This window comes from Poecilia mexicana, unplaced genomic scaffold, assembly GCF_051168715.1.
Source record: "Poecilia mexicana isolate PSO_F unplaced genomic scaffold, ASM5116871v1 scaffold_3, whole genome shotgun sequence".
Classification (NCBI taxonomy): Eukaryota; Metazoa; Chordata; class Actinopteri; order Cyprinodontiformes; family Poeciliidae; genus Poecilia; species Poecilia mexicana.
In genome coordinates, this window is record NW_028263372.1 from 14061412 (window position 1) to 14077274 (window position 15863).

A 15863-nucleotide genomic window follows, 5' to 3' on the forward strand; every position below is an offset into this window, starting at 1 on the left:
AAATTAAATATGTGCTTTTATGAGACTTCTTATCTTTCCAATGACCTAAGCTGTACAAATAAGTTTTGCTGTGAAAGGCGGAATAAGTTTAACCTGGTTCACTGTGTTACATTTGGTGCCCCGTACAGCTCTGTCTGTCGACTCATCGATCTTACCTCTGTGTGTACAGTGGCGCGCAGATTGTTCCAGACTGACGTTACGTAACATAAAAACAGCCCAACTTCCGTCAGATCAGACTTTGCGACAAAGTCGTCAGAGGAAACACTCGGCGACATCGGACTGATGGCTGCGGTCGTTCAACATTATCTAAATTAGAGACATTTTAAAAACATTTATATTTTCCGGGGTCGTGCTATGTCTTCGGGAATGACAGGACAAACGCCGTGAGTATTCCCTTATTTTGGAGATAACTCGAGGAACGAGCTCACAAGCCGAGGCCGTGTTAGCCATGTCCTGCTACGCTAACGCTAGCTGCCGCGTTAGCTGCCTAATAGCTTCTTGGCCTAGTAGTAAAAGTTGGCTCAGGGAGTATTAGTGTAATTTATTTTGACTGAAATCTTACGCTTATAACCGATGTCTTAGGATTAATTCTACTTGCTACTATATAAATTTATTGTTGGTCTATTGGAGGTTTAAACAGTTTAAACTAGAATCGTAAATCGGTGTTAGCTAACTCAAGATTAGCTTCAGCGTCTGTGGAATGCTAAATTGCTGGTTTGTTTTATATTTCGAAAGGTAAGGAAATTATTTATTGCTGAGAGATGCACATTTGGTCAAATGTTATAAACTGTCTTAATGTAAAATAGCATTGCCTAACTACATTAGAGATAGGAGCAAGGGATGGTGAAAACAGCAACGTGAGCTTAACTCTGCATTGTATGAAGTATCTTCTTTTTGTGTCTGTATGTTTGTTTTTTCAGCTGCCTAACAAGTCGCTGGGATCAACCAGCACAACCTAAAAAGAGTGTGGATGTGCAGCAACAGAAGAGTATTGGCAATGCCACGCTCCCCGTCGCCTTCCCTGGGGTTGTCGGCTCTCAGCCACCAGAGGCAGAAGAAACGCCAACAGGGGGAGTTGAGAAAGCAGCAGCCATGGCTGCTAAAATAAATGCCATGTTGATGGCAAAGGGAAAACTTTTAACTCCTCCACCATTACTTCCAAAGGTGCATAATTAAAAAAAAAAATCTGGAAGGAAGTCTTTTTCTGTTTTTGCAATACTAATACTTTACTTCGTTTTATTAAGAAACCCCCAAGTATCCCTGTTCCAACCCCTGCAGAAGAATTGGTGGTCACAGAGGTCGACATAAATGACGTACCGCTAAACTGCAGAGAACTTCTTACTAAAGGAAAAACACAAGAGGAGGTAAGTGGAAAACTGGCATTAAACACAAAAACCAAACTTTTTTATGTATATATATTTGTAACATTTAATTTCTTATTCTGCTTTTCAGATCAGGTTATTTAGTGGAGCCGTTGTCTCAACTAAAGGTCTTTACATGCCTGAGATTGAAAAAGGAGCGGGAGGGTATGTTGCACAGGGAATTTGTTTTATTTTCCATGACTAGTTCTTCAAACTTCTGATGTTAACGATTTCTTTAAAAAAAATAAAATAAAATAAAAAATTGTGATGGGATAATATTTTTAAGCAGAGTGGAAGTTTTGAGAGAGTGAAACAAGAAATGACACCTGGGACATTAATAATTTGATTTATGTATCAGATATTGTAGGAAATACATGCTGTATTTGAACTTTAACTTTACTGTATTGTCATAGTTTGTCATGCAGTCTTTTTTTCCAAACAATTGAGATTTTTATGCAATACATCTCCAAAACTTTTGTAATATCTTACTAGATGTCAGGTGTTTAATTTTTTTGTTTCAGTGAAAAATGTTTATTTTGTTCACATTTAGTGCAAATTAGTGCATTTAGTTTAGTGCAAATGTTTCCCTAACATTTGTGATCTAATTTCTTTTAGACAAAGACCTTTGTATTTACATGTTCAGGCAAAAACACAAGAGCAAGTCAATAGTAAGTAGGATTATTATTATTATTTTCAATGAGCAAATTTGATATTGTTTTTTGAAAGATTCACAAGGCACCTGTCAGTTTTTGTTTTTTCCATCTCTCACATTTTTTGTTCTTTTTCCTGTGGGATATCAGAAGCTGTGATGAGAATAAAGGAGATCATTTCTGAGGATGTGATAAGAGCCTCAGCAGCGTCTGGAGGACAGCAGGTCCCTGTGATCCCACCACTCACTCTTTACCCTCAGCCTCCTCGGCCCGTCATTCCCACTCCTGTGCCACGTTTGCCCAACGCAAACTCTGTGCCGGGCCAGGGACATCGACCAGCAGCTCCTCATACAGGGGTGGGTATACCTCATATTTCTGTTGTGGTTCAAACAACAAGGCTTCCCTCTGGTTAAATACCCAGAGTTAACACACTCTTGCTTGTGTTTTTATGTTTTCACACTGTTATGTCGATGCAAAATGTACAGATCACAAGATAAAACATCTTTTAGACCAGTGAACAAGAAAAAAAAATCTAAAATGATAAACAATCAAAAGCCATTATTGCACTCGGTGCAAGATGTATTTCTAGCTAATTTTTCTAGACTCAAGCAGACCTTTTAACGGAGGTAAAGAAAGTGAGGCAAATGGAGTTTGTTGCCTTCACTGAAACTCGCCTCCAAAATCAACCAGCAGAGAGAATATCCTTGGCTTGGAGTGGAAAAACCTTGGATAGCTGCATTTGCTTACAAAGCCTCTTAAATGTATGGAAAAAAATATTTAGCTAATGTAACTGGACATAATTATTGACACTGTTTATTCTTTCAATGTCCCCCAGAGTTTTGTGCACACTAAAATCTTTGTGGGCCTGGACCAGGCGTTGCCCTCGTTCAACGTGAAGGAAAAGGTCGAGGGTCCAGCCGGTTCGTACCTGAGTCACATCCAGACCGAGACGGGGGCTCGAGTCTTCCTCAGGGGGAAAGGGTCCGGTTACATCGAACAGGCATCCAAACGAGAGTCGTTTGAGCCTCTTTATGTCTACATCAGGTATGTTCACTTCCCATAAAACCTTTTAGGTGTAGCGTGAAGGATTTCCCTCTTTAAATGGAACAAATTGTAATCAACGTCGTCTGGTTTCGGTTAAGGCAGTGAGCAGCTGCTTGCACCGAAGTCATAAAATGTCTTTTTGTTTTGCTGTCTGCGAGTCCCTTATTGAGTCTGCTTCGTTCTAGTCCAACAAAGCTCTTTTGTGTGTCGCAGCCACCCGAATGCAGCCGGATTAGAGTCTGCTAAGAAACTCACAGAGAGTCTGCTTGAAACTGTAAGTTGACCATGTCACCATGTAGACAATTGGAGAATATATTCGGAGGTACAAGAAGGTGAAACTACTGAAGCGTATAGTTTCCACTGATACCCACCTCCAAAATCAATGTGGTAGTGTGAACCGCCTGATCTCGAGTCTTAGACCTTGTGTGCTCTGCACCTACCCACAGACTCATTACTGACAACAGATTAGTACCGTCTCTGTGAAACTTGTCGCTCTTGAGTTATTTTTTATTTTTCCATCCTTTATTCATTAGGTGAGAGCTGAACATGCCCAAATGGTGTCAGTGTACACAGCCACAGGCGCAACACAGCGTAAGTATTATTATTATTGCTGCTACTGGGCAGATTCCAACAAGTTTATCCAATATCAGATACTGGTTGGCTGCATTGTTCTTGTGATTAGAGAATATTCCCTTGGCATCATTAGTGGTTGAGCAATAAGTTGAGTTGGTAAGCCATACTCCATTTACTTCAAAATTAACATTCTACAATTTCATTTCAGCATACGCAGCACATGGATTTCCAACTAATAGCAGTTACTCTAGCCAGGGGTCCTGGTATAACTACCCAGCAAATGGGTATGCTGGCGGCTATGCAGCGTATCCAGGAGCCGGTGGTTACTGGAGTAATGCAAATGGCGCCCCAAGTCAATCTAACCTGTCGACAACCCCATCTCCATCTTCTCAGGCAATGATTCAGTATCCAGTGTGTCCTAGGAAACCACATCCCTTTCTTGTCCAGGTAACTGCCACACATCGACATCTTTTATGTCTAGTTTTTCCCCAGTGTTTACGTTTCGGTCACATCAGTTTTCTTATGTACGTTTTACCAGATCCCTACATATCTACGCATTTGCATTGCCGGAAATTGGAACGTGATTATTAATTTTGTTTAGTAATTCAGTTCAAAAAGCGCATCTTCCACATAATATAGACGAATTACATTCGGCGTTTATATTCCAAGCCTTTATTTCTGTTAATGTGGAAGATTACAGCCTACAGCTAGTAATACAACGCCAACATCAATTTTCTCTGTAAATTGCAATCGGTTAAAATGGATTTTGATAGCAGGATTGTTGGCTCGCTCAAAAGTATCTCCATGTACGTCAGCCTAAATGACGGTCGGCATTTTTGTAGTTTTCTATGTTTGTGCAACTTGTGGCGCAATGAGCAGCAGCAGCCTTTCCTACGAATATGTAGGCCATGATATGGTAATAACTTTACGTCCTGCATCTAAAGATTGGTAAGGGTATTTATTTGATGATATAGACATTTTCATTTTTTTGGCTGTAATCAATAATCATCAAAATTAAGAGAAATTAACCCTTGACGTCCTATATATCATTTCTATCATGAATCCATTTTAATTACTCAAAACGAGATTCCAGTTTCAGATCGAAATGCACTTCATCCGAATAAAAACGAAACGTATAAAACCATGGATAAGTTGACCCGATCTGCGGCTGTGAGGGGCTGCAGGCTGTGTGTGTTACAAGGCTTTGAACACACACAGCAGTGTACATATGTTGGTTGTGCTCTGCTTAAGGATCCGGGCAGCAGTGAGACAGTGGAGCCTGGAGGATCTTTAAACACCCCCCCTGACTCAGGAAGTCCCAAAGATCACTTCCAGGAGGGGGCTAAGGACGAACAGGTTAGCTGGAGGTTATCGGTTAAAGCTCATTCTGGTTCGTGCTCAAGTTTTGGATCAGTTTGGGTTTCATGAGGATTTCTGAAGTTTCACATCTGGAAACTCGATGCCGTTTCACTTGAAGTTGCTACATAGTCTCATACATTTTTTGTTGTTGTTGTTTTTAATTGTTTTGTACATCACACCTTTCTTGATATACTATTTAAAAAATCAGCCATTCCAGATAACATACTCTGTTTGCAAACTCCATAAATACAAGTGAAGTAGAATAATTGATCATAGATCATTTTTGATTTGGAACAATATTTGTTACCATTTGCAATTATTGCTTCATAAACAAAATAGTGATTTTTATTTATTTTTTTTAATTATTGTTGCTTGGATCATAATTACAATAAATATTCAAAAATATTTGCATAAAATTTAAGGGCCGTTTTTCAAATTCCTACCATTGTGTTTATCAAACACCGAGTGCGAGGGTGGCCTGGTTTCATTCATACCTTAAAGAATGAGCATAATTTTTAGGAATCAATGAAAAAAAACAATGCATATAGATAATTTCAAGCTTTCACATCTTTTCACGATGAGTTGCACTTTCTAAAGTGATGCATGACTTCCTCTGTAGCCTGCCAGCTGCTCTCCAGAGGGTCCTGCTCACCTGGAGTCCACCCTTCCTTCATCCAGCGTAGGAGAGGAGAAAGTTGTAGAAAGGTTGGATTTCTACAGATTTTCTCTCAGGTTTCCTTCAAGTTGATTTTGGGACGATGTTGACGTTTGTATCCCTTCAGGATATTGATGCCTCCACCTCCATCGCCGTTTGTGGCTCCTCCCCCCGTTACGCGCAAGAGGCCGAGGGACGCCGCCGCGTCAGAAGCCCCGGCCAGCCTGCCCCCCGCCGCCCCCGCGTCAACGGGTATGCGCTTCTTCTCTTCCGACGTACTCAGAGAGCCTGAGAGCTCAGACGTTTACTTCTGTGGAGTTCTGTGTTGCATGTCGTAGCATCTCCCCCCATGGATCAATGGGGGAGGAGTGGAGACCTGTTTGAAGCGCACCACTGCTGGAACTCACTAACGTGCTCTTCTTGTATATGTTTTTTGTCTTTCCCTTGTTCTCTCTCTCAACATGTGTCCCCCGGACGTGCCTGTAATGGATGTGTGCTGTGCTGCCGTTTGATTTTGATATCTTCCCTCCCCCCCACGGCTCTGGATCAAACCAACTCAAAAACCACGCCTTATGTGGGGCTCCTCACTGGGTTTCCGTTTGGTTTTGTTCTCTCTCACCCCCCCCTCCCCTGTTTCTCTCCGATGTCTCCCACCTTTCCCCTTTTTTTTCTCTCTCTGTTTTTCTCCATTTTTTTGTAATTTCAGGTGTTGAGGAAGAGGTGTCGGTGAAGAAGACTAAAGTGAGCGTTGATACTTCTGGGCTCGTGCCCTACGGCGGAGATTCCTCAGATGAAGAGGATGAGAGGACACACAGCAGTAAGACAGAAAACCTATAACGTCTGTCATCCCCCCACTGTCCCTGAAATTTTTACAGACCAAAAGTTTTAACTCTCATCATATCGACACAATGAAAGGAGAAGTCTGCCCTGAAATAACCATACCAGCATTTTTATACATTTTACCTCCTTTGGTTTATCTTTTTATCCTTCCAAAAAGAACAGGTTTTCACTTTGTTTTGGCTCTTACCAAAATTCAGGTAAAACTTTCCATACATACAAATAAACCTAAACCTGACGGGTTTAAAACGGTAACATACAGTATGTGCTATATTGATTAAAGTGTGTAAATTTACACACTTTAAATTTGTGAATTTAAAGTGCTTTACTAGTGTAAACAGAGGTTCTTATTTCCTTTGTCCATCCATGTTTGAGTTTAGGTTTTTGTTGTCTGTGTCTCCAGATGCTCTTGCACACGTAAGGTTAAGCTTGTTTAGATATATTCTTTAGTTTAAGCTGATGTAAATACAGAAGCCAACAACCAGGTGCTTGTAGTCAAATGTCATTTGAGCTTTTGTAAAAAGTTCAACTTTTTTCACTTTAATCTGACTAAATGTTGCCCTCATCAACTTTTAACACAGAACAAATGGTATTAAATCCCAGTCATTACACACGTCCCAAAGTATGGAGGTACACAGGGCGGACTTCTCTAACATGTGAATACAGCTGTATAATAAAGAGAAACTTTCTTTTTTGTTTTTTTTTTCCCTACAACTTTTGTTAATAAAGTCCCATTTTGAGCGTCGACATCTGGCCTTGCTGCAATCGCAGATTGTTTAAATACATATAAACTTCAGTGAAACCTTTTTCTCATCTTGGAAAATGGTGTATGCCTGTTCCCATGGAATACTATAATAAAACAACTTCAGAAAGTATATTGTTTTTATTGATGCGTTTCTGTTTGAACTTTCACACTGTAAATGATTTTTTGTTGTAACATTTAATGTCACGATAATGAAAACTGAGGTTAATTATTAGTTCTGTTTATGACCTCGCTAACACCGACTTCCTGTCAGATGAAGGTGTAGTCAGGAGCTTGTATGCCATTATGTACAGTAAGCGCTCCTGGGTTGTCCAGGCTGAAACAGGGGTGGACGTAATTGTGAAAGCGACAGTGGAAGGTATGCAGATGTTGCTCCAGATTAGCATTGAAGAAGCTCAGAGTTCCCCTGTCGTAGTCGAGAGCCACTCCGATACGCACCGGATGCACTGTGATCCTCAAGTCTGGACTCCAGCCGTTATGCAGGAACTCGTATTTATGTCTAAAAGTAAAGAGGACAATGCGATATTAGAAGGAAGAGTTCTGTTTTCTTTCTCATGTGGCTGGCCGCCTGCCTCTGGGAAAGCCCAAGACCGAGCCAGCAACTGATACCCGAATGGCTGCCGATGAAAGAAAATAAGAAATGTGACTTAAAGGTTTGCGTAGGCAGAATGAACATGCTGCCCGCAATGGGGAATCACATTTGAAGCTTGATATGAATGACTCGATAAATGTGACAAACGCCCTGACTTGTATTAAATACAGTTGCTATAGAAACGCATGACAAGATATTTCATGGTAGTTCCTTTGAGCTCAGGCTTTCACAGGGCTGATGCACGTTTTTGTATTTTGCTTAGGAAAGGGAATTTTAAATGCTAAAAATACAGTCCTGGCCCAGTTTCCAGGATCTGCAGTAATGGTCTCCAGGAGGATCAGCACGTTAATTCTGATGGTGGATGAAAACAAATCTGCTCTGGCTTTTGTACTGTTAAAATGAGAGCCAGTTTAATTTTCCTCTGCTTGTGCTGCAGTTGGAAAATTGCCATGCATCGACAATTGATCGGATTGCAAATTAAGAGCCCAGAGAAAAGTAAGGAATACATTTCTGAGCAGACTATTAAATGGTTTTACACTTAAACATTCCACCAAAGCACCTGGTATGCACAGTGGTGGAAAAATTGTAATGCCCTACAAAAATCTGTGGACGAGAAATATAAATTTGACAAACAAAAACTGACCAAAATACTTCTAAAATCACACAAGTTAGTCGGTTCAGAAGCACATGATGAACATCGTGACTCAGCATTCTTAAACGGTCTACAGAAAGTTCCTGCTACTGTTTTGGGTTTAACTTTTATGACGCGTCCGTTCAAGGAGGAAACCCAGTTCTCTTGAGAAAAACATGAGGGCTAACCTAATGTTAGAAAGGACAAACACCAGGACTTGTGCAGTTGAGTCTAAGTGTAATTATTTGAATACCAGAACAAAGGAAATGTTTGACTTAAGCCAAACAGCAATTCAGAAAACGTGCATCAAAACTAAGAACATTTCTTGATTTAAACAAAATGCTATCGGTGACCTAACTTTCCCGTGGATGTAACGAGACGCACTGGAGTTGTGCACCGTTTACCTGGACGGGGTGCGAATGTGTCTCATACACCAGGAGCTACCGTTGGCACCAAGGTACCCGTCCCTCTCCGTGTCTTCGTATGCAACTCCGACACGAAACTCGGTCTCATCGTCGACCTCGACTTCCCAGTAATGCCTGCCTCGCACTGGAATCAGATCCCCCAAAATGGCTACACATCTGCACATAAGCACACACACATATATACTTAAAATTAAATGTCCAGCTGGATGTTTCAATGGCGCTTTGTCGAACTAAGCAGCTGTTGGGACACTTTACCTTGTGAAAGTGTTGTCCTCAAAAGCCATTGCAGTTATGGGCAACTCCTCATCTCCATAGAATATAGTGAAGCCATCTTCTGACATGGAGAGACAGGGATGAGCGGTGTCCTCCAGGAGGTAGAAGAAGGTGCCTGTTCAGTCACCACACAATAACACAAGGGATTTCTTGTTAGAATATCTACAAACTTGAGGCTCCATTTCCAACCAAGCCCATTATAACTGACTGTGTTTTCTAATAGATCTATTTTAAAGTGCCTTGTTTTAGCACTGCCTATCCAATAGAGTTTAATTTCATGGAGTGCTAGACTGAGATGTAACCTAACATAGCAACTTGATGGCAGATGGACAGAATCTGCTTGGGCTTGAGCTCACTAAACATTTTATGGATACAATTTTTTAAACAAATTTAGATTTTTTTCTGTTTGCCAAACTGATTTACACTTCTGATCAATTAAGCATATTATTCAGGTGTTATCTTCATCATAGTGGCTTCCCATTCCGCTGGTAAAAGGGTGTAGTGAATAGTTTACCCCAAGCCATTTCACCATATGGCTTAGGATAAACTATTTAAAAGTGACAAGAGGAAGAAAATGCCCATTAAAAAAATTACCTTTTAATTCAGAAAACCTTTCTAGATTCAACAAAACACATTATCATACAGTCAGTTTGGTTTGCCATTGCTTTACCAGGTAACTGTACAGGTTTTGTCCAATAGATAAACTGAATAGAAGCAACGTGTGTATTGAAGCAATGCTGTCTGAATTCTTCTGTGATTCTGTGTGAGAAGTTCAGGGTTCTTTTCCCCCTAGTGGTGCGTTGGTCTTGTGCAGCAGCTCGGTTCGCTTATACTCTGGGTTGATCAAACCTTCTATGCAAAATAGCAAACGGTTCAACTGTACTGCTGGAATCTATAAAATATTAGTGAGAAAAATCTTTAAATAAATAATAGAAACCACATAAATGAAAAAAACAAAAATGCAATGATGTTAAATGCAACATCTTAACTTTTTTTTGTTAAGATGTTTGGTAGTTCATGGTGTTAATAGCATATATATATATATATATATATATATATATATATATATATATATATATATATATATATATATATATATATATGTTTTTTTTTTAATACAGTAAATAAATAGCTCAGAGTATTCTGTCCTCTACTAGTCAAAACCACTCAAAGATTTTCAGCAAGCAAGGATGTTGTTTTTGTTTTTACCAGTTGTGGAGATAGTTATAGCATCACTCCTGTCACTCGGACCTCCAATGTTGACCGCTCTTACAGAGATGAGGTATTGTCGCCCTGCCTGCAGCTGGATCAGACACTGACAGGTGGGCACGGCTACTATAGACCTAGACACAACACATGAAGGGAAAAAAAATATCTAATTTTTCTTTCTTAAATCAAGTTCAAATCAAAAGTCACTTTTCGAGTAGTTGCTTTTTACAGCCAGGTAAAATTTACTACACCTCATCCTTTGTAAAATACCAAACGAGTAAATTCAGAGTTGTAATCTGGAGCTTTAAATAGTTTGTATTTTTGCAGCAAGCTGATGAAAAATAAGAAATGACTAAGTGTGAGGACACACTTCCAGCTGAAGCAAACACTGCTGCAGGAGCTGAAACTAAGAATAGATTTTCTAGGACAGAGAACGTCTTGATTCAGCAGCTCTATAACCAAGGGACCTGGAAAAATCCCAGGCATGCACAACCCTGGCTCTATATGAAGACGATACAACAACAGGCCTTGTGTCTACCAAAGCAGATGAAGAGTCCCAATACCTCAGGGAGCAGTATGTTGCAAACCTCTGACACCTTAAGCAATTTTTTTTCTATTTTTCTTAAGAAATCATTACATAATCATTGAGTAAGACTGAGGTGGTGTATTAATAGCTTGGTTCTTACTCGGTAATGTTGCTCTCTGCGCCCACAGTTCCCGTCTCACTGAGCTCCACAATGTAGGAGTCTACAGGGTTGGTGTTTCCTGACTCCCATCGGATCAGGGCAGCCTCTGGGCAGCTGCTGCACTCCCTCTGCTTGATCGCAGGAGGCGACGGCACTACGGAGAAACGATTTGTGCTTTCATTTATAGTGTCGAGCCTCTTGAGTACTTGCAACTGAAGTTATACTAAAAAAAATAATAAAAAAAAAACTAGTATCCAAATGCAACAATCTTGCTTTTACAGACTAAGAAATCCTCAAAACTATTCGACCAACTGAATATAATTCTTTATCAGAGCACAAATTAGAAAACTAGATGTGATCTCAGCCACAACTGATGTCAACAATGAGAGGTTTTTATTATTTGGATTGTTTTTATGAGACTGAACACTTTATTCATGGCAACGTCTCACTGAGTGTAAGAAATATGACAAAGTTCAAGAAATTCAGAGAAGAGATTATCATCTTGAAAAGTTTAAGGGGCGCTATTATGTATTTTCCAGACACACAGTGCCATTTGTAGCACAATCAAGTAACTATGTTACCTTCAGTTGTTATAAATATGAATTTTAATTTGAAATTTCATCTCCCTTTTTTAAGAAGCTCCTGCTCCACTATGACTTGGTTTCAGGACAAGATGTTCTGGTAAATATTAGAATGCAAGAACAATGAATGTCTTGAACTCTCATGAGTTGGGGATTTGAAAAAGGCAGGTACAGCACACAAATCCAGAAATAATAGTGTATTGGAGGCCCTTGTGTATGAGCAGCAGGCATAGAGTCCTCAGGAAAGCTGCCAGAAGCTGGTGCCTGGCTATAAATCCCATTTGCAGCAGGCCAGAAGAGCAAAAGGCTGCTCTACTAAGTGCTAAATACTCTCTTCATGAACTGGTTGAGTAATTTGGAGACTGCCGTTTTCATTGAAAGTGTCATTTTCTATCTAATTCGAAGAAAGCACTTATAATAGCACATGGTATTACAGTTTTGTTTAATTTGCCAATAAATCTAATTTGCAGCGGCGGCAGTGAATGATTCTCGGTACACCTATAGATAGTGTTGTGAGAACAGTGTGGCACTAAATTACCTGTCATGTACAAGGCCTTCTCACTCGCTGGGCTGATGCCTGTTGTGTTGGTAGCCGTCACCCAGAGCTCATATTGAGCATTGTGGAGCAGGTCTGTCACAGTGCAATGGGTCTCCTTCACTTTTACCTTGCTTTCTGGAAAAAAAACAAAACACATCCATTTAGTTGGACTGTTGCTGAAATATATATATATATATATATATATATATATATATATATATATATATATATATATATAAACAACAATTCCACAACACTATATTTGTAATGGTGTCATCATCCAGTGTACCCTGCGGTGCACAGGTACTGTCTGCCGGCGTGTCCTCCAGCACCGGTCGGTAGTAAAGCTCGTAGTACTCCACCGTGTCGTCGGAGAATAAGCTCCAGCACACATGCAGGGAGGTCTGGGTGGCCGAGTTGGGCAGCTGCGGGTTGATCACTGGTGCAGACGGAGCTGTTTGTGTGACGCAAATACACAAGTCAGTCCACTGTTGTTATCGAGACACCAACCAAAAAACACACGTGTCAAAATAGCTTCATCTAGTAAACTTTACGTTAATTTAAATGAGCAGTACCACTTTTGCCAAGAAGAAAGTTCAAGTATTAGGCCAGGGAATTCCTACAGGCTTGTTTCAAAGGAAGACTTTCAAAAAATATTAGTAAGGGTGTACATTTCAATCGGTACGCATCATTTTTTATGCAGGAGCTACGGGCATGCTTGATGGCATGTGTATATTGTCTGGGCAATCTCTGTATCACAGAGTTTCCTATGTTGTGCATTATTCCGATATCCTTGTGATTTACTTCAATAGGTGATTCATTTATGATTCAGACCTGGCACAACATTGATGGAGTCCATCATGGTTTTCACGTCTGACAGGTCGGCCAGCGGCGTGCTGAACTCAAGACTCGTCGACAGCGAGAAGTCGATGTCCTCCTTGGCAAACTCCTCGACTCTAGTGAAGCATACAGGTCATTCTGGTAAATTACGAGATTTAAAACAAAGATGAATGTTCAAGCATCATGCCATGTGGATCACACCTTAGGATGAACATTAAAATATCGATGCTAGGTCCTCCCAAATCACTCTGCAGTCCCTGCTATTGTCACAACATGCACACACACAGAGCAGCTTCGCAATTACCTTTTAATGATGGGCATAACTGTCTGTCAACAAAAGTCAAAAGAAATCTATCAAACAGGATTTTTTTTTTTTTTTTTTACATTTGCATTTTGAAATATCATAACTGGTGTGTTTTATTTTGTGTATGAAAAACCAAAAAAAAAATCTCTAAGTAAACCAAGTCGAGCTACCTTTAGGAAAAGCCTCTCATCCTGGCAGCGGTAAACCTCCTGGGCCGTCTCGATGAGCTCCTTCGAGGTGTCCAGCGCCTGCCCACAGGCCACCAGCTGCTTGTACAGGGACTCCAACTTGCTCTTCTTCTCCTCCTGCAGTCCCGTCTCCCTGTCGTCGTAGCGCTGGGACAACGTCTGCAGCACGTCGTTGTAGTGCTGCTCCAAGTGCTGCTCCTGGCGGCCGAAGTTCTCCTGGACAAAACATTCAGGCGATCTGATGCAGTTTGGAGACTGGAAACATTGATCTGCATGTTCAGTTCTGCTGCTACGTGCACTGAGGATGGACCAGGGTTTCAAGAAATGTGCCATTTCAAATTCCAAGGCAGACTAGAATATTTAAATTGCTCCCTGGCAAACTTTTACCCAGTAAGGGTGAGTCGTGAAACAGCACACTGCTGAAATTGGACTCTAATTTGTCAGAAACGTAAAGGGTAATTTCGCAGATATTTAGTCAGTTGCAATAACTTAAATAACACCTACTTCAAAATCTATAACACTGAGATTACAGATTCTGTGGTACATTGTTTAGTTTGTAAAAAAAAAAAAAAGCAAATCAAACAGAAATAATGTATTTAAATTGTGAGTCAAATTAAATGTCTAGAAATGAAATTTAGATGCTACCAAGTCATTTCCCTTACCAAGACATTTTAACTTGCAACTTACCAAGGAAAGTCAAACCCAATAATAATAAAAGGGTCATGTGTATGTTTCAACAGCACATGTTATTTCAAACCTGTGTGGATTGAAATAACATATGAAGCTCTCGCTCCCCTAATTTGTTTTTGTTTTAAATCATTTGAGATGTCTGTTGCATGAAACTTTCACGCAGAAATATAGGTTTACCTCCACAGTGAGAAAGATTTCCTCCAAATGACCAGCAAAGTTCTCCATCTCAGCAACCTTCCCCTGCAGCTGGTTCCTGATGGAGGCGATCTCACCCTGAAAGCAGGTGAGACTCAGGGTCCAACACTTTCCTAATTAAATTTTTTAAAAATTGCATAGTAGTTTTTCATTGACATGCAACTGAGAATAAAATGACAGACTATTGTGTTTTCCACAAATTTAGACATCAATTAGTTTTGATCAACATTATTTCTACTTTTTTTTTGTCAATTATCTGTGAAAAGCTGGTTAAAAGGCAAATTAATCCCCCCCAAAATTAAGAATGAGTTAACAAATGACATGCTGTTGTGCTGTTAGTGCCACTCACCTCACATTCTCCCTTCTCAAACACATCATCACGTCCATCTTCTGCCCCAGTGGGGGACGGACAGCTGTCTTCACAGGGTTCGAACCGCAGCGACTCATTGGTGTTGACTGAAAACCTCTGGAAGGTCCTTCCTCCAGGCTCTGGAACAACATTGTATGCCTCCATGGTGCTCGACTCTCTGCTGAAGTCCTGCTGCTCGCTCTCTTCTGAGATCACAGCCAGCCTGCCCCCTCTGATGTCATTCAGGTCCATTGAGAGCACTGACTGTGCACAGTGGAGAGGGGTCTGCAACATGCACAGGTTGAAGAATAGATTCATTCAGATCATCCTTTTCTAAATTATATAAGCGTGTAGGTTTATAAAAATGTGTAAATATAAATAAATAAGAATTTTAAAATCTGCAATTGTGTTTTAGTGACTTGCTTCTGATAAATAAATTAAACTAGGAGTTATATTGAGCAATTAATAAAAGAATTACCTCAATAATTCACTAAAATAATCTTCTCTGAATAACTGACCCGGGCTTGTTTTGGTGTCCGAGAAGCAAACTTTGTGAGGGGGTCCAATCCCGAAAGCTGAGGCTGTTACAAAAATAGATGCAACTCACACTGCTCATATGTCACAACTATTTCAAATATCTACGCCAGATTTGTTTCTTTTAAAGAGAATATGCGATCTATATTACGCGAACAGAAAAGTTTTCTTGATATTGTAAAATATAACAGGATTATTTTCGGTATCAACAGGATGATCTGAGCCGGTAATTTAAGATGGAAATCCCCCAACAGCTGATTTAAAGGTCAAAGTTGAATACAAAACATGGAGTGTTGTGGTGCGTTCGTTTAACCTCGTAACTTTTCAACATGAACCTAATGACCACATTTTGATTTGATTTTGACCTAATTAATGATTTAGTTCCTGTTAATTCCATCTTGAGTTAGTAATATCCTGTCATATTATTGACATTTGTCTTAGAACAGTTTATTTAAGTTTCCTGTCATTTAAGCTAGAATTTTTATTGCACCTAACTCCTAATTAATGACACAATATCTGTAATTTTGCTGGTTTTTATGGAACCCGTCTGGTCACATGGATAAATACAAAATAATGGCCACGACTA

The 15863-nt window shown here is 40.0% G+C and overlaps 2 protein-coding genes across 2 annotated transcripts; one reads left to right on the forward strand and one right to left on the reverse strand.

Annotated features, from left to right (window-relative positions):
• The first annotated feature begins 235 nt into the window (after positions 1-235).
• LOC106919689 (KH homology domain-containing protein 4-like) lies at positions 236-7354 on the forward strand. Its single transcript, XM_014990230.2, has 14 exons — positions 236-383; positions 921-1164; positions 1245-1364; positions 1453-1526; positions 1977-2029; positions 2162-2367; positions 2847-3055; positions 3269-3329; positions 3589-3646; positions 3837-4075; positions 4880-4984; positions 5607-5692; positions 5770-5894; positions 6349-7354. Exons 1-14 carry the CDS (start codon positions 355-357, stop codon positions 6477-6479), a joined length of 1740 nt encoding a protein of 579 aa, XP_014845716.2. The 5' UTR covers positions 236-354; the 3' UTR covers positions 6480-7354.
• On the reverse strand, positions 7348-15519 carry fsd2 (fibronectin type III and SPRY domain containing 2). Its single transcript, XM_088004195.1, has 13 exons — positions 15262-15519; positions 14744-15028; positions 14377-14472; positions 13492-13725; positions 13322-13344; positions 13012-13133; positions 12467-12631; positions 12178-12312; positions 11059-11212; positions 10373-10506; positions 9146-9278; positions 8870-9046; positions 7348-7741 (listed from the first exon to the last, which is right to left on the reverse strand). The coding sequence occupies exons 2-13, from the start codon at positions 14993-14995 to the stop codon at positions 7492-7494; spliced, it is 1875 nt and encodes a 624-aa protein (XP_087860321.1). The 5' UTR covers positions 14996-15028; positions 15262-15519; the 3' UTR covers positions 7348-7491.
• Positions 15520-15863: the final 344 nt, after the last annotated feature.

Bases quoted from the DNA above. Each gene is read 5' to 3' on its own strand.
- LOC106919689 (XM_014990230.2), top strand. From the start codon at position 355: ATGTCTTCGGGAATGACAGGACAAACGCC. The intron at 1,165-1,244 runs GTGCATAATTAA...CGTTTTATTAAG, and splicing joins CTCCACCATTACTTCCAAAG to AAACCCCCAAGTATCCCTGT. The intron at 3,056-3,268 runs GTATGTTCACTT...TGTGTGTCGCAG, and splicing joins CCTCTTTATGTCTACATCAG to CCACCCGAATGCAGCCGGAT.
- fsd2 (XM_088004195.1), bottom strand. From the start codon at position 14,995: ATGGACCTGAATGACATCAGAGGGGGCAGGCTGGCTGTGATCTCAGAA. The intron at 13,726-14,376 runs GTAAACCTATAT...TGTTTTGTCCAG, and splicing joins AAATCTTTCTCACTGTGGAG to GAGAACTTCGGCCGCCAGGA. The intron at 12,632-13,011 runs GTCTGAATCATA...TCACACAAACAG, and splicing joins CTCCATCAATGTTGTGCCAG to CTCCGTCTGCACCAGTGATC.